Here is a 24,077-nt window from a genome sequence, read left to right as displayed (position 1 = left end):
TAAGTTATCGTGCCCTCTTGTTGCATGCGGAGAAAGTCGTTGAATACCCAAAAAAAAGGAGAGAGAAGGAAAAAAAACTACACACAGCCTGATGCACCGAGGCTGTAGTTCATCTCTCGAATTGTGCATGGGGGTTCTTTTTTGTGCCAATTTGCCTCTATTCCATGAGAAATTTTGTGTTCCGAAAAGGCTCAAGAATTCACCCTCAAAACGTTGCACTGGTGCATCGCAATTTGCGGACAAATGGAAGCCTGCAGTATGTGTTCGTTTTTTTTTCTCCTCGGGTTCTTCACGCTTCTCCGCACACTTTCATGTATTTCGCTGCGATGTATGCAGAACCTGAATGCGATTTGTTCTGCTAGCGACGACGACGATAGTGATGCTGCTGCAGTTGTTGTTGTTGTTGATGATGATGATGATGATGATGATGATGTGCATGCATGTTTATTACATTTCCAGCTTTATTGGTTTTGTGAATTCAATTTTTCCCAATGTGCAGGTTGTTTTCACGTTGTCATATTTTTTGTTTTGGTTGCGTTGCTGTTACAATTTCATCCATTCGGGCATCCATTTATGTACCTTTGGTGCAATGTAATAGCTTTCAGTGCAGATGATTCGTTTCGATTCGTAGTAGGCTCAATTTTTAGGGACGCCATTGCTATTCTATTGCAGCTGCGAAACGGTTTGAAGCACATTATTATCCGTCGGTAGGATGATGGGCTTCTGCCCACACGGGAGTCATTCGGTTGATGAAAGCAGCGTGGTGGAGGTTTTTGTACGCTGCATGTGTGTAGAGTCTCAATTCCCAAATGGTGCATGTTTTGCTTTGCTTGATGAAATTGGATCCACTCAACTCAATGGTTCAATGGGCATATTTTTATACAGTTCATAATCCTGCTCTTTCAGTTCGCTGCTCGTAGTGGTGCAATATTAAATAAGAGTATTGGATTGCACTGTTTGATGATTTGTTTGTTATAATTCACGACAATGTCGGGTTACAGCTCCAGGGTTGAAAGATCGAGTCGTTGAATGAAGTAAGCTTTTTCTAAAGATCCTTTTCTATTGTTTATGAACAGCAGTGCCATATTATGCAAAATTATATTTCTCTCACGAACGACCTGTAATACGTAAATAGTTGTAAATAGATTTGGTGAAAAGTAGACAAGAAAGTATCACTTTGTTATATACTTATTACAGTCGTGGTGATTGTGATTGGTATTGTTTGTTTTTTCATTAGAACGGTCTGGTCCAGATGGGATTTTGATGTGCTCCGTTCGTGTGAAGACCATCATGCCTCCGGGCCGCCCAAACCTCATTAATGTAATCATTAATGTATAAGACTTTATTTTACTAATTTTGATGACTATTTTAAGAGCTACACTACTGTAGTTTGTATTTTGAGTAATACAAACTAGTAGCAGTGTTTTTTATACTGTCTACCTCCTGTCCGGATTAAGGACCTTTCGGAGATTGGATACAGTCAGGGATGGAGGAGAGCAACCCTGGATCGAGTTTCCTCGCACCGAATTTCCAGTATAAGTGGGAAGAAGGAGAAGAATGTTTATGTATTATACAAATAAGACTGCAAATGCAAATAAGATCACCCAAAAATTTCACCTTCCTTGGCTAAGGTTCGCTAAGGATGCTGGCAAGATCCGCAAGTACCGGTGTCTCTACTAAATAAGCCACCGGGCCGCTCCATGCATCCATTTTTGTCTTGTTAGATTAATTTGTCTACTAGTAGGCTCAAAATGAGATGGAGGGGATGATGCTGATCCGCCAGAAAATATGCAATTCTTAGAATATAATGTTTATGCATCAATGATATTACACTTCCAACCTTCGTAATATCTATTTACGTACTTTGAAGATTCTTGCTGCCATGTCGTGTCATCTGTGGCGTACCTGATAAGTTTTTCTTTCCAAACCATTTTACCGTGCAGCGTGTCTAACGAGAGATAATCGTAAAGAATTCACACTGGAAAGAAATTCCCCTGCTCCCATATCCATACCTGTGCAACACGCTTGCAAACCAAAATGGGATAAAGGCAGTGGGAACACGTTGTGTGCATCCTTAAAAGCAAAGTTGCACCTAGACTTCAAACGGGGCGACGATGACGACTTTTGCCAGGTTTTTTGTACGACCCGAGTCGCGAAGAGTCGTGGATTTATCGGTTGTGATTTGTTGGAAAAGTTCGGCGGTTCGTTCTCCGGACGCGATTCGCTACTGCTGCCACCATGTGCAGGTTGTGAGGTTGTGGGCAGGATGAGCATTAGCGTAGGTCACGGTGTGCGTGATAAAGCGACTGGTTGAAATTTATGCACCCACCCGGGTATCCTGCAACGGTTGCAGTGGCCATCATGCGCGGCCGCCGACCGGTGGAGTGGATCTGATGATAAAATGTAACTTCACAGTCGTAATTCTATATTAAACTGACTCGGGAAACTTGCTCGCGTGATTGATGTCTTTTTAGTGGAAGTTAGTTTTTGCTGTTATTGTGGTTGCTGCTGGGAACAATTGTAAATTCTGTGCAAAAGGAAGCTGTTATATAAGTTGCTTATTTGTTTATCAGGTGTTGGGGCTTGTTGAGTAATATTGTTTTTGACCTAGCAATTGATATGAAGTTTAGCAGAACATTGCATAGAAACTTTTGATAGTGCAACAGAATGAGCAACGATCATTTATTTTCCTCCTCGATCGTTTCCTACAGAGAAATCATCCCAGCTCAACAGATAAGTATGCTAGCCGCCGTCATGGGCAGCAAATTGATTGATATTTTACATTTCTTGGCACAGCTTTAGGAATCGATTGAAGAAACGTCCAAAATAAATCGATGTTCTGGCATGTACGGTTGCAAAACTTATGACAGAGGATTAAAATTTATGAAATGGCATCAGGATACGTTCGAGCGAATGTGAGACACGAAAGAGAATGGGTAAAAAAGTTTAAAAAAAAATCGAACCGACAGATTTATTACATTCGCTGATGCAAAAGTTGAATGGTGGACGTTTCACTTGCATTTCTCCACCCCGCAGTGGGAAAGATGATTCCACTGCTACTACGATTGCTTTCCTATGTTGCTGCCGGTAAGAATGATGGAATCTTACGTCAAATCGATCTTGTTTTTTTTGTTGCATGGCACACACATGAGATCCGCAACAGACGCCGTACAACAGATGCTTCCGGGATTATAAGTTTGGCGCAGGTCGGAAGTTGAAAAATTATGCAACGCGCGTATCGATAGTTTCGTTGGCAGGTTTTTACGACCGTTTGTGGTAATTTGAATTTTATTGGTTTGAATCAGCGGCGATGTGCAGGAGGGCCGTAACTTTCGCATTTGCATGCAGAAAGCGGAGTTTGTCAGTTGTGTCTTTTTTCTTTTGCTTGATAAACGATGCACAATATGGGTTTTTTGAAAGTTGTCCTAGTTGAAGTTGCTTTACTGATAATTGCTTTAATAAAGTATTATCCAGTTGTTTTATTGTATTTTAGCCAACAACAAATACAAAGTGGGCAGTGCTATATCAGCCCAAGGAGAAATGAAACATATTAAATGCTTTTATTTGCTTAATATCGTTAGTTTAATTTAGTGATAATAGTGTAGTACGATTATGAATTATTTAAATATTAATTATGTTAAACTATTTACTCTAAACTTATTAGCTTATCCTTTCTAATATGGTTCAATATGTGTAAGAAAACCGTATCAAAAGCAACAAACATAATTTTCAACACAATGTACGTTTAATATCATCTAAAGCGTAGCTTGTTTTGGCTTCTCTTTTATAAAGCTTATGTGTGAAAGATATTTAGGAAAAATCAATAATCTAAATTATACACGAGAAAAACCTTCTCTGGGTGGTTTTTGTTGTTCTGTGGATAGCTACTTTTTCCCCCTTATGCCCTAGTTTAAGTGTATTGCTAGGCGAATATGGGATGCATAATACTCACTTCAATCATGTGAAAAAATAGTCTTGAATTGTTGTTTGTCTCCCGTGCCGCTAGTGGTGTTGTTTGTTGTTTGTGCGAAAATAGACTCGACAGATGACAACAGACGAACAAAAGCAAAAAAAAAGCGAGCAGCACGAAGAAAAAAACAACAAGCTACGATAGAAAAACAAGAACACTTAACAAAAAAACACATTCCAGAGAAACGAGCGGCAAAGATTCTTGTTGACTTCGCATGACGACAAACTCCAGGCGCCAACCGCTGTCAGAGTCACGCGAAGCATATATCATACCGGTTTGCCTTCCGGCTCTGTGGTGAGGCGTCCGCGAGCGGTTCGCGGCACGGTGATCGAACTCGCAGGGCGGGCCCAGGCGAGAAATTTGCCAACTTTTGAGTGGTTTTGAAAATGGGAGGACGGTAAGAAAAACAAGACACAAACAAGTGCTCGGAAGCGCACGCACTCGCGTACACACACACACACACGTACAAACGGATCAGATCGGAGGTACGGTATTGATCTATAACCATGGCATAAATAAAAGCAATAAAAGCCATAAACCTTTATCAAAACCATTCTTCCTGAACAATGGCGGTTAAGAGATGGTCGGAGAGCAAACGAGTACCACAAAACGTTGCATTAAAAAAGAAAAGCTGACGATAGTCAACAACACGCAGCGGGACTTGGGAGCAACGAGTGGAGCTGAAGGGAATCTGGTTCATAGGGAGAAAAATACAGATGAGTAAGAAAAACAGGGAAAATTCGTTTAAAGATAGTACTGCTCGTCCGCACGTGCCCGACGGAAGAGAACGGGAAGGGCGACACGAAGTTTAAGACCACAGTGGAGTTAAAAAATAGTCCTGGAATGTGAAACATCGGAAAGGGAAAGCAGTTTTTACCGGGGAAAGGGACAGAAAGAAGTGCACGGAAACAACAGTGCTCATAATTCAAAAGCACCAGCAACGGAGCAACAAATTACTTTAAACTAGCAACTTTTTATGCTCACCGGAACGGCAGCGACAGCAAATAGTTGTATGGGCATGGGGCATGAAACCGACCCATGCCAGTTACCAACAGCGCATCCCGATCTTGGCCGCGTGCACACAAGCACACCCAATACACACCTTAACCACACTCACACTCGTGGGATTTAGTTTTTTAACAGCATTAATCGGGAAGCAGAGGAAGGCGCGGCTCGCTAGTGTGTTTGGGGGAATGCTTGGCCCTGCGGTTAACATATCATCATTATCTCTTTCTTACGGTATGGTGTTGAGGTTTATGTGTTCGTTTTTTTTGCTTTGCTTTGTTGTCCTCAGTTTCGCCACGTGAAAGACTAAACGGGTCCAACCCTCCGGTGCACCGGGAAAATCTCCCGCGGGCAAAGTACTTTAAAAGTTTTACACTAACTACTTTTATGGTCACCTCAAATTGACCTGTTTGGTTTAACTCGTTAATGATAAAGGATTGTGTGGTCCTGTTGATTTAGTTGTAAGGATGTTCAGAAGAGCATCAAAAAGAGTGCAATTCAGAACTTGTCATGGGATGTATTACTAACGACTGTCGTATTTATTTGTCGATTTTAAATAAATGATTTGAGATTTGGTCCCTTTTCTACATTAGTCTTGCTTACGAAAGCGTTTAATTATTTTTAATGCCTGAACGATGTTGAAGTAAAGACTATTTGAAAGTTATTTTGTTCTGTTAACGGTTGAATGGGTTTTTTCTTGTTGGTATATTTTTTCTGAAATATTTTACAGATTTCTTACATGTACGATGTCATGATTAATCATACGCAAAACTTAAACTGTTCTTGTTTGAGTTTCCTCATAATTTATTATACTTTGTTTTTATTGTTTTCCCATATTGCTCTCTTGTTATTAAAGTTGGTTTGGCTATAGTTTTAAATTATCTTTGTTTAATAACTGTTATTCCACTATTTTTAAATTATTTGAAAGTGAATAATTGTTTTTTAACGATTACTCTTTCTGTTGAATATTTTGCTATAGCGAATAATGTCTGCGTAAATCATTTATATCCTTTTATATTTTTCCTTTTCTTTACTCTTTTCTTTATTACTATTATTTTCTCTTCTAACACTCCATTTTCTTTTAATACTACGTTTCTATCTTCGAAATGTTTGCAAGTTTGAGTTTCAAGAATTCAAGAAGAAAGCTTAAGTTGTTTTTTAAAAATATTACCAAATATTACCTGTAATGCAACTGCCAAGCTCACAAACCATCAAACCATTTCAGCATGCTTTAGCCATTGTTGCATCCACGCATTTTTCATTACATCGCGCGAAGTTTTGCGCGAAAAAGGGTTTGTTACATGCGACTGTTACCTCCTGTTTGGCGGCACCCAACATCAACCAGCCCCGGTGTGCCCATGCGAAATGGCAAAGTTTTGGCGCTGTAAACATAAATATTTCGAATTCTTGTACAAAATTCGCGACGCGCACGACTCGGCGTGTAACGTGGTCTTCATCCGGCAACCGAGGGACCTTCCGTTGCAGAAGCTACAACACCGACAACCTCCGAGCCGGGTTGCGCAGGTTGACAGCGATGGCATTTCTCCGGCAAGGGGGATTCCTTCAGCGGAAGGAACGATTTGAATTGGTGCCAACCGAGTGGAACCGGAAACAGCGGACCAAGGAAGCAAGCACAGCAGCACATAAAAAAAGTACAACAAGAAAGACAAAAATGTACGTTTTATGGGCAAGTTGCGCTTTTTGGCATGCTGGTTTGTTTTCCTTTTGCTTTCCCCACCCCGGACTTGGTTTAGTTTGTGCGCTTTTGATTCTTGTTGGCCGTGTTGTTTTGGCGCGGGAGGGCAATATTGCATTTAATGCACGTAAAGTTCCCAATGGATGACATATTGTCGAAATGAGCTTTGTTTATTGCGAAAGTTGCTTTTGCTATCTTTTGGGGTTGCGTTTTGAAGTGTTTAGTTGCAATTGTAGTTTGAATGTATATTTTTGTTGTTTTTTTATGTTTCACTACATTATCATAAACACAGTTTAATTTGAGTGATGATAGTTCATGAACATTTAATAAATACTTTGCTTGTTATGATGTTTTTTCCAATACTTAATATTTAATTAAATACATAACTTGAAAATTCAATTTGTTTTTTTTTCTTAAAAGATCACAAAGATTAAAGGAAATTCAATAAAATTTTTTAATGTTTTACTTTAATTGACATATTTTGTTGTTTTATAAAAAAAGTTTTATACATCCAGTGATTGTTGTTTAATCTCTAATGATTTTGACTAGCCATGTTACTTAAAGGGCAGTGTAAAATGCATAATCAAAAACAACCAAGAACAGATACAAGACCTTGGTAAAGGCCCACAATCCGAAATATGCGGCGCCGATAGATGCACAGCGAAGGCGCTGGGGGTTTTGTGGGCGAGACGGTCAAAACATTCCACAAAATCCCATTTATAAATGTCAAAAGCACGGGTAAAATGTGTTTACTTGAAACCAAAAACTTTGTCATTTGCATTCTCCACCGGCTGGCAGGATGCACCGAGAGCGCCGAAAACCGGAACCCCTTCTCGCATTGTGTTTTAGTATTTTTTGATGTTGTTTTTTATGCCGTTTGTTGTTGGAAGTGAAATAGTAGTGGACCATTCTGAAACTGGTGGGCAGAGGAAGTAGGAGAACCAAAAAAAAAAAACGTAACCCCAACCTGGTTCCAAGGATGCTGGTCAGCTCGACTGCAATGATTTGGTGTTTGGATTTCGCTTTAAAAAAACGGGACGGTCCAACACAGGGAGCGCATAAAAGCACCCTGTTGTTGTAAAAGCAACGTAGAGGAATTAAAGGGTGAACTTCGGTGTCGTGGGTTGTTAGGGCTTTTAACGTTGATGTAAAGGATTCAGATTTTTGTGGAAAACTGTTGCTTGCTGTTGGTGGATAAAATGCAGCCAGAATGTGTCTCAAAACTGTAACATTCAATTGCAAACAGAAATCGTCATGCAGTAAGGGTGATAGCATAATAGCTTGAAAAAAGCTCTCGTTTGTTCTTTATTTTATTGCTTTTTTTTGTTTGTAGTGAAAAACCTTTCCAAACATGCAGCAAGCTTTAAAGTATGTGCCTGAAGCACAAAGAATCAACATCAAAGCTTCATGACCATTTCATTGTTGACAGTGGTTACTAGATGCAGAAAGCTGTCACCTTGAGTTTCCCAGCGTAGAAGATTATAATGTCGCGAAGAAAACACACCAACAGTTTGGGGAGAAAAAAAAACGCTTAGAGAAAGGACATCAGCAGTCATAAATTTAATAAAATGAATGCTATTTCAAAAAAATCTATTTTTTCTCGCCCAAGCCTCCCGTGGCAATCACATTGTGCAATCGTCTTGATTCGTTTAGCACTTTTTGTGAATGTGTATGTCTTTTATGTTGATCGCCACCCCCTTCCATTCCGACGAACAATTGTGTTTTCCGGTCTTTTTTGTGCTTCGGTACGTTTGGTAAGTATTCTTCGATATTCCTTTTACGGTAGTAGGTCGTTTTCCGGTTTGGGAAATGGTCGTTAACGCATTCTTCTGTCACCGTCGTTTAACTCGTCCGGTTTAAGGAAAGCTTGCACACTTGCACAAAAACATTTTACTCAGATCCACAATGGGCATCAGCTTCATCGTGTGCTGCATGTTGGGACCATGGTTAGAGTTTTTGAGTAAATTACATTACATCGCAGTGAAATCGCTCGCGGATGCATTCAGTACCGGAATGGGACAGTGCACTAAGATTTATATGAACGATTGCATCCGAGGTTTAAAAACTGGCAACAAAGGATATCAAATGGTTGCTGAACAAAGAAAGGAATTCTTTTTTTACATAGAATGTTTTATTGCCAACCATTGGATAAGCTTTTTTGTCAAAAATGTTACCAACATCAACATCAAGGTTTAGCTTATATTATTTAAAACTTTAAAATTAATATCATATTCTTTAAGTGTATATCTTATCAAAGAAATTTCGGGTTTTGTACATGATAAACGGCAGCTCAATAATATCTGCAAATAGAGCAACACTTTAACAAACTATAAAGATTTAATCGAAGAGGATTTCTAATCAACGTGCGATCATTTGAGCTCATCTTGTGAAGAACTTTGGTTGATACTTCTCGTAAGACTTTCTTCTCTTCTTTCTTCTAAACAAACCCATACGTTACTAATATGCCTGATTCCGATAATTTCCGATTTTTTTTTTATTCCAGAAACTCAGCTGCGGTCGTAGCCGTCATACATGAACAACGCTCTATTATTGACTTTGTCTAGGCTGTCCTACGTTGTATACAGACATAGTTTAAATAATAATGTTAGTGTGTGTATTTGAATCTGACATTTTAATGTGTGGACATGTGGATTTTCATGTTTCCATTAAAAAAGACTACACAGCAGTATGTTAGCATAATTTGCAAACAAAAAACGAAAAAACAAATGGCAAAATTTACACAAAACCAAACACTAATTGTATGTTAAATTAAGCGTACACAACGCTTTTAAAGTGCTTGCATCGCAAAATAAACTGTGTCAGTTTCAAACGCTATCCTCCCGAAAATGAAGGCAAACAATCCACGGAACGTACAACCGCATCGCTAGCTGCAGCGTGCGTCCAGATAGGGCAAGCAATATTGACGCATTAACCCGGCGCAGGCTAATGAATCAGTTTATCAATTTATGTAATCCGTGGTTTTCGTGGTCACCGTTTATCAGGTGGGCTTTTTCCGGGCACGTTCGATGGCGATGGTGTCGGTGGTTTGCGCTGGTGCGCCGGCTATTTTGTAATGGGCCTGATATGATGCTATCATAAAAATGTCATTGGCTTCATAATTCTGCTGACCGCGGGTACTCTCCATTCTGCCACGCTGCCACTGGGAAGACAAGGAAGGTTTATAGGTTTGTCAGCTATGCACTATTACGCTTTTCGCCCATGAGCTTGTGGCTGAACGTACGCATTTTTATGATTAACCAATCGTTCAATAGCTGGTAATTGGTGGCCATTTAATTGTGCAATGAGCGTTTTCAGCATTTCTACCAATTAAAAGCCCCACGGATGAGAATGGCAATACTGGTTCTTTAATATGTTGCCCAGTGCAACTAACAATGCGCACCCATAGAAAGAAAGATCGTAAAGCAGGCTTTAAATTAATATCCCTCGCACCAGACGGTATAATTTGATCCTAAATCATGATCACACAAGAAAAACGGCCTCCCTTCAGATAAGGCGAAAAACATCGTGGGAGGTACAATAAATCAGGATAAAATGAAAACCTTCGCAGCCTCAGCTTGGGCTAACGTTGACGTAGGTTTTTTTTTTGGTATCGCCCTGCTCACACCCCGCTTTCCACGAGCCACCAGCTGTCGATACTCATAAACACCTACTCAGCTGCCCGAAAAGGTAATGCCTTAAGGACCCTTTATCATGAGCGCAAAAGGGCACCCTTCGGCGCAATCTAGACAATCGATAAATAATAAACACGAGCTCTCGGGTGTTTAAATATGCCACCATCAAGCGAAGCATCTTCTGTGATGAAGAGTTTTTGTTCGTTGTTGTTTTTCTTCGTCGATGAGTTCAATACTTGGAAAATGGCGGGCTGGCTGCCATACGGTTGGAATTTAATATCCGAAAAGCTGAAATTGTTTTTCACAAATAAAAATCTCACCTTTCAGCAGTAAACATGCAAGCTTAGGTGTGTGGCAGTGGGTATGATAAATATGAGAAATGAATTTTCGGGAAAAAGAAAGAAGGTATTTTCAATTTCGAGAATGGAATCATACATGTCAATAACGGTTGTTATTGTCAGACGTATGGAAAAGATGCTGTTTGGATGATTGAATCGTAGAGCAGTGTGCAGAGATTATTGCCATTGTACAAGAATGATAATTTAGTACCTTTTTGACAGTAGCTTTTGACACATGAGACGATCTGTTTAATGAAAGAAAAGTGTTGTGTTTTACGTTTTTTTTAAAGTAAGTTCGCTAAAAGAATTGAAGCGCTTTATACCTTTACGAAGTCATCCAATCCCTTGCAATATATGAACAGATTTTCAGGAATTGATAAATCCGTGGTAATATGAATTTTCACTAAAATGTAACGTCAGAAGACGACGCGCGGAATACCCATAGAACAAAGCAATACATAACGTACATTGATGGAAGGCTGTTCCATTTTCTGACGGTTGCTTTGTCAAACAGCCCAGCACTTTCGAGCGACAAATAACTCATCCACTTACAACCTGCCAAGTCGTGTAACGAATTCCTTTAGTTGCGTTTCTTTTACAAAACAACGTACCACTGCCACTGGCGTGAAGCTGTTCACGGTGCGCTGTTAACGTACGAGCTCCGACAGGTGGAAATAGATTAATATATTTCACTCGTGGCATGCTGCAAGACGTACCCGTCAAGGAAAAGCGCTACACCCAGCGATGCATAGTAATTGAGTAAAGGAAAAGCCAGAATTCGGCGAAGGCTAGAATGTTTGGCCCGTGAGGGGGTTGTGTTTAAATGCGGTGGGCGTCTTTTATTAACGAACGCGAATTGAATAAAAGGCACAAACGAACTAGGCGAACCTTCGCCGGGGAATAGTTACTACGCGTGGCAGAATTCGCTGAAAGGTTTGCCAGGTTACAAAAGCGACATTCATGGAAGCTGTGTAAACGAATCGCAGCGGTTAATGTATGATGTTTAATTTACTTAGGGGCAAAAGTGACACAGCCACTGAAATGTAAAGTGAAAATTTCGCCGGAAAATAACAACATTTCGTGCGCTGTGCGGGCTATAGATTATTTTTTCATAATTAAATGTCTCAAGAAGAAATATTAATTTCATCAAAAACACAAACAAATTTAGTTGATCTAGCTTGCGATCAGACCACCATTTAGGATGGAAAAACTCGTTTTGAAAGTTGTTGAACTTAATGTAGTTAACAATAATGGCATGCGAGTTTATTAATGTAATTCTCTTTTTTGAAGGAAATTTTTTATATTAGCTTTAGTACTAATTTAAGAACAAAATATCATTCACCATCGATAGTTTCTGGATCACGTTAAAACAATCAAGATAGAAGTGTCGAATAATGCAGTATTTTTTCCATTCATTCCTACTACAAAAGATTTACAAGGGACATGTAAATAACAACCACTTCGCAATGGCACGAGTTTATCCGATCGCTTTAACTCGATCGCTCTTTAAATTCGGTATCCCTTCGTAATCTTAAGCCTGCGATTGTCCACAACTGAAACGCCTAATAGCGAGATTATAATCGTCAAAATGCGAAAGCCTAATTTTAAGTTGCTACGTAGAGAATTTCCTTATCCAAGGCCGAACGTTGTTTTGTAACGCAATTTGGACTGAACGAACGCAGCGCAAAAGTTTGCAAAACCCACAACGAAAAGGAAAGGCGAGGTGGAGGCTACGGTTTCGAGGCAGTTTTCGCCCAGATTCGGTTTGTTTTACGGTGGATTGGCCTACCGGTCAGCTGCTGTATTCGTTTTTTTTTCGTACGGGTCTGCTTGATGGTTATTAAATTAAGCGCAATCTGGTTCCGCTTTCGTGCTGGGTTTCCGGTCGGTCTGGGCGTGCCACGAGCGTGTACTGCCCCGTAAGGGCAGTGACGTGTGAATGATTCGATTTAATCGCCGCTAACCGGTCCGGTTGGATTGATTTGGTGCCGTTGCCTTTGAAATGAGCAGTGAGCATAAACAAGCCCTTGCTGATTGTTGTCGTGTTGTTTAACAGTAAATTTAAACATTTCTATAGGAATTTTTCAGAATAACAAAAAGCATTTTTAGGTAAAGGCAAAAGTTGGGATATTTAAAAGGAAATTGTATTTGAAAAACTCAATCGGAAAATTATTGTTTAAATTAAACTCTTCATTAATACCTTATCGTGTAATTGTTTTTCTATCAAAAATTGAAGATTTAATAGTTATCATGTTAACTAAATCAATAACACTAAAGTATATTTTAGATACACAAAAGTATACAAACCAGTCGAAGTTGAAAACTTGAAGTTGATCTTCCTTAAAATTCATCAAACCTTTTTCATACCAGAACCAAAACGCCCCAAGCTGAACTCGACGATGTATGTTTATGCTGTTCCATTCGGGGCGCGACACTGTTTGCATAACAAATTGTTAATCGTACCATTTTCCAATTCTTTCCCTCAACTGATTAGCCATATCCGGTTTCCATAAACTTGTTCCTGTTACCTTTCTAGGCCACCATTGTGTCGTTCTCTTTTTTCCAAAATGGTTGGGCTTGCTGAAGGTTTTTCCCTTATTTTTTGTGTAGACAACAACTAAGAGCTGCTAATTCTGGCCTATTTCGCTATCTCACTGCGGTTACATCTTGTTTCTTTTTCACACAATCAACGAACAAAAGTATGGCCGTCGAGAAAAAAAAAAATACAACCGGCCAACTAACCATGTTTCTATTTTCACAACCTGTGAAGGTAGAAGGTGCTGTGTCACTAAGGCGAGCAAGTAAAGAGAAAAAACTTTCACCGAACTAACACTATCTCGATAGGGCAGCATAATGTGAAAACCACGAACCGATCGGAAGTCCTTCGCATTTGGTTGCCTTTCTTTCCTGTCCCTTTTGTTTTCGTTTTCGTGGTTCTTTTTGCTACAACTGCTCGGTGACGACGACGACGATGGCGCAGATAGAGCAGGGAAAAAATTAGCGTCCCAGCTAATCTGAAACGGGAGTCAAACTCTTCGATCCCACCAACTGTCAACTGTCAAGTCACAGTCCGTCGCGCTCGAATCTTCCTGGTCGGTCGTTCGGTTTGTGTCCTTGCCCTTCGCCAAGGAAAGGTCCCCAGCTCGGGGCATCTAATGCTCGTGCGGAAATTCCGATCACATCGCCCGTACATAAATATTTGTGCGTTTGGATTTTTTGTCCTTGTTGCCTGTTGTGCGTCTGTGCTCCTGCCTGCCCCTATCCAATATCCGGAAACTGCCAATCGGATCGGTAATTTCACAACATTAAAGGGATCAGCGATGGTACGGCGAACACGGGCACACGTCTCGGGGCCCAGGAAAAAACCAATAAGTATGCTAATCGTGCTTAAAACAGACCACCGAATGCTAAAGCCACAAAATGGCCGAGCCAAGCCGTCGAGCAAAAGTCAGTCGCAGTCCCGGGTGCGGGTGGGTGGGCAGTTTTGGCTGCGAAAATGGAGAAACAGCAGCGGGCATCACTGTCCCGACGATTGGCGTTGGCCAATAAACATGGTAAAGCCATTACTCCATTGCCGGTTCGATGGTGATGGTGCGGTTTGGTTGCGGTTGGTTGATGTGTTTCTGTTGTTGCCTGCTGTCTTTTTTATTCCTTGGTTTGATTCCGATCCGAAGGATGAAATGATCCGATATTGTGTCATTGTGATGAATTTGTAGGAATAGTGGTAAATACGGTGATACACAGGATATTGTGCGGTGCGGTTGCCTTGGTAGGATGCGGGTTTTTTTTGTTGTTGCCACACAAAAAAGAACGAAAATAGGAAAATGATTAAAATTGGTCAAGGAGGAATCAAAGCCAATACGAACGGTTTCGCAGTGTGTGCTATTGGTTCCATGAGAAAGTCATCGTAACGAACGTAAGAAGGCTTTTTCCACAGGACAGTGGGAAAAATGAGCTTTCGGTGAGTGGCTTACAATGAAATAAATATTCGACTTAACTTAAGCAAATTAGTTGAGAACTTAAAGTATGTCTTCACCTTCAAAATGCCCATTGACGCCTATTTGCAACGGGTTTTTTCTGTTTTAACACAAAATTTTACCCATTTTGGTGCGGAACTTTTCCCACTACACACTGCAGCACATCGAACCCTTCGATCGAGTGCGACCCAACCGAAAGGCCTTGATGTTTCGGAACATTCGGTCGTCGATGTCGTCACGCTTGCGGTCAGATTAGATGAAACGGTTCGGATGTATAGATTTCAAATTAGTTGATTGACTTTTTATTTGATGGAAGGCGGCCGTTTCATGGCAGAACGCATAAGAATGTGCCTCAAGTGGAAATGGAGCGGGAAGGGAAAATGTGGAAAAAGATGCTAAAGAAAAACAGTGAGAAAGAGAGAGAGACCAAAACCAGGAAAAGAAAATCTAGCAAAAGTAAAGTAAAAATGTAAGGGCATTTGAATTTTCAAGCCGATCGACCCAGATTTTGGACAGCCAGCCAATCTTCGGGGGTTTTACTTTTGGCTGGTCGATTTAATCTTTGAGTGTAACCGCAATGCTGGAGTTTGATTTCTTCGCCAGTTCGTGTGCTTTACGAAACGTTTTGCGCTAGTTGCGTATCACGCGATCATCACACAAACAGCGTGGTTCGATTAGTTTTGCGTTCCATTACGTTTGCCTGTGCGCACTAGGCGGAAGGCTAAGATTGTGTAGAGTTTAATAATAAAAAAAGGTATGTTTGTGTTATACAAATGGAGGGAGTGGGAAGTTCTCTAGCGGAAATCAATGGAATTGATTTATGTGGTGTGTGGTTAGAATCCGATAGTACATCCATCCTACAAGTCCATTTTGTGAAGAGCTTTCATGAATAAGGTATTTTGAATGATGCTGCAAAGGGTGAGCTATTAACCTGAAGTCTTGCTGAAGATCTTCCGAATGGGTTGAACCTTCCAAAATGGAAAAGGTTTCGTGCGGCCAGATTAAACTTAACCGAAAGCATCGGTTCGCTCAATTGATCAATCACTCAAGCATCACAGTATAATTACAAAGAAAAAAAAAACAGATATCATAATCCATTACGATCCTCAACATATGTTAACATGTACGCTCTTAACTTTAGCGAGTTGTGCAGTTTAAATATTTATGAAAAGTATTTTCATTTTCACAGTAAACTTTTCCAGTCAGTATTTACAAACCTCTTCAAGCGTTTTTCACACGCTCAACCCATACACTGTAAACGCTCTTTCTGCATTCCACGAGTACACTAAGCATCCATTTTCTTCGCCTTTCGTTTCCAGGAAGAGCAAATCGATCTGGTCGGTTTCCTAATTCCAGGTTCATTTTCGTACGATATTTTCCCTGCCCTTGGTGTCCCGGGTTGTCGCTATCAGTACCGTCTCCGTACGAAGCAGCTGACAGCTAGAAGATAGAGGCTAGACTGGCATGCGAACACACACACCCATGGGGGAACCAGCGTGCCGGAATTGGGCGGCCCACCCTCGCACACAAAGCGGGTACACATTACGGCATGGAGAGCTAAGAAAATATATAAAGTAAAATGTAAGAGTTTGCACATGCACTACAGCGCTGCTGCGTCCCGACTTCTCCAAGGAGCTGTGCTTCCTTTTCCGTCCGTCGAAATCCACCTTTTCCTGCAGCGGTACGAACCCGACCGAGTTCCCGAAAGACAATCATGAAGAAAATTTTAAATTTATCTTTTCGGTAAAAGTTTCGTTTCCAGTTCATTTACTCCAAACCCGTGGAAACCCGGCTAAGCCGGTACGGAGGCGTACGTGTCTCTGGTGATGCGAGTTTTGCGAAGCGGGCCAGTTGCGGACTTTGGTTGGCGGGGGGGGGGCAGGTGTAGGGTGGTGGAATAGACAGCGCATCACGGCTTGAGAGACACGAGGCAGTGCGACGGGGGAACCCCTTTTCCGAAGGCCTTATGCAATGTTCTCCCTTTGAACCTCCGTTTTGCTCGTTTACCCAGCAGGGAAATGGGGGCGGTGTTTTGCGGATCTTACGATTGTCTTAGGACCAGCCGGACTTTGTGCCGGAGAGTTTTGCAAGAGGTTCCACTGGCCAGGACGCAGTGGTTAGCATCATGATGGAACCTGTCCCCGCCCTGGGTGGGTTGTAAGTGAAGCTGAATGAAGAGATTTTGGGAGACGGTGGAGTTCACTGTGCAAAGAACCATCCGCATCCGGAAGTCAAAGAGAATGGAATGAAAAGTCAAGCCCGTCCTCGGTATCAACGGTAGGCATGAAGTTGATATTATATGGGTTTTGTTTGTGTTTGTGTATTTGTCTGTATTGTCTGTGTACATTCGCTTGCGCTTTGTAACTCAAATGATTAAAATTGTCTTATTAGATAGTGATCACACAGGCTTAAAGAGGACAATTAACAGTCGGTTTTCGGAGAATTTCTTGAATAGCCTTTACCATGACGAAAAATATCACAAATAAGTTGTTATTAAAATTAATCGGTGATTTATCATGGGTGGTAGTTTCTTATATTTGCATGTGTCAAAAGAGGGAAATACTTTTATTGTTAAACCGCTTAACGGCTGTTTAATGCTCGTACACACATTCACCTCCTATTACTTAACAATTTTGACATAGTTCTTAATTTCTAACTTTATAAAGATCATAATAATACAACATTAAATATTTATGTGTCATTCCCTTCAATCACAACAGGTTTGTTGTATCACCTGTTTCAACTTTGTACAACTTTCGAACACTTTACAAACTTATATACAATGTTTATAAATCATATACAAAAAGATCATCCCCCAACCATTGCCCAGCTCAACCCTTCTCCTTTGATAACACTTATTATTCAAATTTTAATTCTCTGTAAAAATAACATAATATTTTTCGTGCATGTGTTAGTCTAACAGACCTTCATTGGAGTGTTGGAGAAACAATTCATAATGCTCACAGGATGTTCGGAACCATTTGTAACAGTTTGAATTCATGTTATAAATACATAATTGCCATAATATGTCGGGGTTTTCTAACTCATAGCTCAGTAATGGATAATAAGCAAATAAATTTAATTAGAAAAAAAATTTACCAAACCGTCATAAAATTCCTGATATGAGCAATCACCATTTAATCAAATTCAAGCCACCGCCGATTTGATAAAATAATGCATCTGTACAGCATTTTTATGGTTATTTAAATAGCAACATTTAAATAGCATTCACGCAAATGCGCCTCATTCTACCAAACGTACAGTAATTTGTCGATATCAATCAGCCGATCAGTGGATGAAGCCAAAAAACCGTCACCATTTCCCAGGGCTCACCAACCCTGCAATAAGGTACCTTCATCCCATGCCATGGAAAGCGATACAAAAGGCATACACGGGGTTGGCAAATTTATGTTGCTGGTGTTAGCAAAAGCAAATATTTGTGTTGGAATATGTATTTCAGTGGTGTGTTTTTTCCACCCGCCCACCGAAGTCCGTGTCTGCCCGTGCAGTCTGTATCTTAGTGTAATGAATGTCTCCATTTTGCTGTACCTATCGTTGGTGTTGGTTCGTGTGGCTTAATTTGGCAGGCGTCTCTCATTTAAGGTTCCGTTCGGTCGGCACTATCCCTTCCGCCCGTTCGAAATGCTCCACTAATGCTTGTAGCCACGCAGGTGGCTGATGGCTGATGGGTTCCAGTGCGTACCGGTATCCCGGGGTTTTCCGAATGTTTCTTGGGTGCGTGTGCGTGTGCTGTACGCGCCGAGTAAACAAACAATAAACTCCGGTATAAAATGTTTATTCTTCTAGAAAAGCGAAACCACAAACGTGCAACCCGGGCTTTCGTGAAATAGTTTGGATGCTTCTTCTTAATTAACAAAGTTTACGCTTTCAATTATAGTTTCGGGGTTTTGTGCGGGCGCGGATCGGGCTGGTGTGAATTGGTAACAAAATCTGCTGACATGGGATGCGGTGGCGGTGGTAGTGGATGTGTTTTTTTCTTTTGTTTATTCGCTGGTAGCTGAGCGAAAGGAAGCCGAGCAAGTGTTGACAAGTCGTCGTGATGGCAAACACGATCCGTACGAGGGGGTGTGTGGTGAAAACTAAATGGTAAACGAGTTGTGTTAATAAGTCTGCGATAGGAATCTTTAGCGGAAAAATTAGTAAAATACCAGTATGAACTAAACACAACCATTGCCTTGGGATCATCGCTGATGATTTTTCAGAACGGAAAATCATGCGTAGACTACAGCTGAGCGGCAAGGGAAAAATACACACCGAGCACGTGATGTAGTGCGATATTCGGAACCAATGTCTCAGTGTTTAACTCTCCGAAAATTTATTTACGTCGAGTCGTTATTAATGATGCGGTTCCTCCAAAATGTAAAGTGGTAAAAGGTAAATCCTTTGAAGTATGTTTAGTGGAAACTGGAAACGATTGTTAGTGAATGATATTTCCAAGAGGCAAAGTGATTTCATTGGAGCGCATGGCAATATGTTGAGGTATGCTTTACGTTTTCCGTTATTTATGCTGTTGCACTAATTGAATTCCGACATTACACGGTTTGTGAGAGTTTTAATGGAAAAGGTTTTTAATGTTGAAACGAATGTTGCTGATGATGCAATATGCATGTGAAATATTGTGCAACTATCCCTTGAAATGTTCAAAATTCTTGATTTAGATGGAATCAAGCACCAAATAAATGAAATATAAAATAAATCAATCATTTAAAGTATTATTTAATAAATTGTCGAAAATTATGAAAATGTTGATCTATAGCTGGAAATTCTACTAATGTGGATGTCAGAGTGCATTAGAGTGCATTTTCGAAGTAGAGTATTAGTTCAAGTGCCTGCATACTAACACCCCGTTTGTTTAGAACGAATAAATAAACCCGTTCTCCGTTGTTATGGTTTACCGCTCTCCGACGTGATTATGACGACTCCACAGCCTGCTGGTCCCAAGCAACGAGTTTGTTTACCACGGCTGCCTCTCGCAGCAGTGGAGAGCGAAAATTCCTGCAAATATTTTCCAATGGTATTTCCGAAAAAGTTACGACCAGTGACAAACAGATTGCCAAGATGTCCACAAGGAAAAGTGCTAGTTCGCTCCTTCCGGGAACTAAACCCACCACATCGAGCCATCGTTCTGTGCTGCAAGTGAGTGTTCTATCGCTGACAAAATGAAACCATTAATGATGGAGTTCAATGGGGTGATTATTTCGTTAACAGGGCACGAAGAACTTCGTCTGGAATCGGGAGGAAATATCGTCCAACTTGCCGTACCACAACCACAACTACGAGATCCCGTTCAATAAACCTCCAAATGAGGTGAACTTCATGGGTGGACTCGGTAGCAAGAAGCCCAATTTTCGCTCCAAGTTGCATCCCCAGCGCTTTTCTACGGTGCAGAAGTTGATGCGAATGCGTACCTCCAACCGCATCCTGGAAACGTTGACGGAAGATTTGCGCAATGTGAACCTCTGCCGGCACAGGGGTGACCAACGCCGGAAGGCAAAAAATGTCACCGAATTTATACGCAAAATGACTGACGAGTTGCAGACGGCGGGTAACATCGAGCATTCGACGCCGTCGGATCAGTCGGATGTGTTACGTTGCACCGTGCGTAAAAAGATGACCAACGACGATTATCGCGAGATGATCAAGCGGTTGGACAGGATACTGTTGGAGGACGATCGGCCATCGGCCGGTCAGAATGTTTCCTTCCGCGATTGGGCTATGCGGGAGCGGTACAATTTTCGGAACCGAAGCAACATCGAGATGATGAAGCGTGAAAGGGAAACGCTGGAGTCGGAGCTGTGCTCCTCGGTGGATACCCGCTCGCACGAGTACATTTCGAACGAGGGACGCCGGGTGACGAAGGTGCGCCGCTCGACCAAGATCCCGCACGTGGAGGGCCACATGTACGGGCCGTTCACACGGCTCCCGGTCGAGGATCCGTTGCTGGAGAACGAAACGAAGTTCGGCATCCCGCTGAGCCTGCTGGTGCGGTCGTACCGCGAGATGGACACCAAGAAGGAAGGTGAGCGTAACCTAATTGATACCCGCCTATCTCACATGAGGATTCCGTTGTGTCCGAAAAGCAGCGACTCCTCCGAGGACGAGGACCAGATGGAGGAGGTCAAGATCCTTTCCTTCTTGCGGACACCCTACTTCCCCATACCGACGATAAAGCGCCAGAAGAAGCGGCGCAAGGATCGGTTGCGTAGCCGCTGGCTGCAGAAGAACCGGCTCAAGCGCATCACCATGCTGCTGTACGATCGGTCACTGGAGAACATGCGGGCGGGACGGCGCAGAAAGGGCGCCAAGCACGTTGATGGGGGCGCTAGCTCTTCGCGTGCTTCCAGCAGTGGACGATCGCGCCCGGAACGCAAAGCATCCGGATCGAAGGAATCGACACCGAAGGCGAAGGTTGTGAGTGAGAAGCGGCAACGGTACTATCGCTTCATCGAGGACAAGTCGCAACAGTATCGCCGGATGTACGATGAAAGTTTGCAGCAGCGCATGACGAGCTTTCAGGATTTTAAAGCCAGCGAAACGGCATCCGATGACAACCGGTCGGAGACCAGCAGGAAGAAGGCGAAACTGCAGGGGCTCCGGCTGGAGGAACCGAAACCGGCGGCCGAGAAGTTGGAGCTTACCTTTCCACCGAACCGATTCAAGAGTCTGTCCAAGAATGACACCCGGAAAGGGGCATTCTACATCGATCCGGAGTTCTACGATAAAATGCGAGATTTTAAGCGATGTGAGTATTGGAAGACCTGAGACCTGATTAGTAGTAGTTGTAAACTCTTTACTAATAGCGCCTTAGTAGCCTAACGATAAGTCTGATTCTAAGTACGAAGTTTGAACGTTACTGACATCCTTTATTTTGCAGATAAGCAACGGTCCAAGTACTACACCAGCCTGATGCGTTCACGTCCGGATGTCCGCCAGCGGCTGCAGGTCAACGCTCCCGAGTTCGAAGAGGAGCAGCTTGGTGCTGCCACCAAGTATTACAGCCGGTTGGCTACCGAATGGGACAACTACTACATCCACGAGCTGCGCTACCGTCCGAGGGTGCGCAAGTTCTGCCCCAAGACGGACATTCTCAATATGCGCGACCAGCGTCGCAAGGTGTTCCTGCAGTATTTCATCGAGGAGAACCTCCTGCAGCGCCGTGCCCGGCAAAGTTTGGAGCGTCAGTATGCGAACTGGATTAAAAACTTTTGCAAGGTAAGGCAAAGGGTACGGTTCGAACTTTCGGGCGCTTGGACGTCGACGAACAGGGAGAAAGTAAAGTTTGTTTATTACTTTTGAAATTCGGTTTGCTTTTTCGGTTCCATTCACCTGCAATACGCTCGCCGCCCGCTGTTATGCTGCTCCCGAAAACGCGTTCAACGACCTTTGCAGCGCATACGGCCTCTGTTCAAAGTTTGGAAGGAGGAAGCATACTCGAAGCTGGTAGCGGCCACTGACCGGGAAAAGGAAGCAACGCAGGAAACGGTCCGGCTGCGGACGATACTTCAGGATCGTCAAAACAAGATGGATTCCATTACAGAGCGTATACTGCTGCTGGAGCAACGCTGGACCAGGGTTATGCAAATTAGGGTAAGAGCTGCGCCGATGCGGGGGTTTTTCGTTTCCCTCCGGAAGGTTTGGGAGCAGTTGAAAATGTTTTCCAAACAGGGAATTCTCCGGTAACTTTTCTGGCCCGAACGGCTGAAGAAACCGGGCACGAGGTTACGGGCAAAATACTTTTGATTTGCGCTAGTGTTTGGTTTTCTTGGAGTGTTGATGTTTTTTGATGGATTTGTGTTTGCTGCTTGCTGTTGGTTGAATGGATGGAAGCATTCGGGGTGAATGGGTTGGACAATTAAGGTTGTTTGTTTAGTTTGCTGCGAGTGTCCTCACCCCGGGTGGGTGGAGGGTGAGAGATTGTTCAGATTAATTGAAACAATCTGCTTGAGGAAACTTTACCAGGAAGTTTACCGGCGTGGAGCGTTGGGTGTGTAATTGTTTGAGTTATTTCGATTCACAGAACTACTATTACTTGCTGATGGATTCTCAATGGCGCTTGGAGAATGACTTCTTCCACCGTGCACCGGATGGATCGCTGTACACGGTAGAGCACATTCCATTCACCAGTTCGAACTTCCGGCACAATTCCGACCCCCCTCTCTCTCCCTTTCAGGTGTCAGAAAGCATCAAGAATTGTAAATCCATCTTTATACGCACCACGGGTAGCAATGTTGGAACGGAAATAGCAGCATTCTACCTGGAGAAAACGTTCCCCGAGCTGGCCCGGCTGCCAGGTTGTGAACCGGATGTGGTTCTGCTGCAGCGTGGGCTAACGCAGCTAAATTTGCGTACGATCGATTTGATAAACAAATACAACCAGAAGCTGATGGTGTTTAGCAAGATTGACTACCATTACAAGGAGGTGCTGGAGCAGTTTCCCCGATACTTCACCAACCATCACGATATGCTTAATCTGTACGGTGCCAAGATGGAGTCGATACAGTGCAAAAACGAAAAATTGAAGACTCAATTCCGTGACCTGCTGGGCGACCCGCTGAAGCTGTCTGTGTACAAGTAAGTGAAGAAAGGATGATTATTAGTGTAAACTGATCCATTTCAACTACTCTTTTTATATTAACACAACTCACAGTAAAATCATGCGCATCACTACATCCGCCGTCGGTCAGCTGTATCTGTTCGTTCGCAAGCTACAGCACCGGCAGGTTGAAATCGTAGACATCACTGCCAAAGACAAACTGTCCGCCATACATCAGCACATAATGGTATAGTAATAATAATGTAAAAGTAATATTCTTACTTAACTTTGTACCTGTTTTAGGATTTACTATCCGAGCTTGATCTTCTACCCCTCGATGTACTCAGGGAAGCAGAAAAGGAGGCCCGCAAGAACCGGAAAACATTGTTCAAAGAGGCGAACGAGGCGTACAAGCGCAAAATGGTGTTGGATTTGTTACGCAAACAGCTTCGGTTCCATGTGCGAAAATAATTCCGAACATCTAATTCTTAAAATTCCGAAAATGTGTTTCTAAAACAGTAAAAAAGTATAATTTAACTATTGTTATGGAAGGAAATTAATGACATATTTTTATTTAAAACACTTTAAACTGTAATATATTCTGACGTTTGACGTTAAGCAATAATCGATATTCGAAAAGTGTTTTATTTCCACCATTTTGAATTGATTTTAAAATAATATTTAAGTAGTATTTGATAACACAACCGCAATCTATCAAACCAATCAAACACTTTTACTAAGTAAAAATTAAGCAATTTGGGGCAGGATTAGGGAATGGGCTTATTGTTAATACTTCCTGTACGGTTGCACTTTACTCACCGAGTTCACTCCCATTGGAGATTTAGTTGCATTTAAGCTGCCTTAAGCTCGAATTTAAGGCGTCCCATTGTGGCAAATGACTTCAT

The 24,077-nt window shown here is 42.0% G+C and overlaps 1 protein-coding gene across 1 annotated transcript; it reads left to right on the top strand.

Annotated features, from left to right (window-relative positions):
- The first annotated feature begins 19,694 nt into the window (after positions 1-19,694).
- On the top strand, positions 19,695-23,643 carry LOC128304805 (uncharacterized). Its single transcript, XM_053042044.1, has 8 exons — positions 19,695-19,775; positions 19,848-21,381; positions 21,514-21,851; positions 22,029-22,226; positions 22,657-22,740; positions 22,810-23,210; positions 23,287-23,419; positions 23,476-23,643. Exons 1-8 carry the CDS (start codon positions 19,698-19,700, stop codon positions 23,641-23,643), a joined length of 2,934 nt encoding a protein of 977 aa, XP_052898004.1. The 5' UTR covers positions 19,695-19,697.
- The last annotated feature ends 434 nt before the right edge of the window (positions 23,644-24,077 follow it).

Source organism: Anopheles moucheti, chromosome 3 (genome assembly GCF_943734755.1).
Source record: "Anopheles moucheti chromosome 3, idAnoMoucSN_F20_07, whole genome shotgun sequence".
In the NCBI taxonomy this organism is placed as follows: domain Eukaryota; kingdom Metazoa; phylum Arthropoda; class Insecta; order Diptera; family Culicidae; genus Anopheles; species Anopheles moucheti.
Note: the sequence above shows the minus strand (reverse complement) of the source record. Positions and strands in the feature narration are given on the sequence as shown.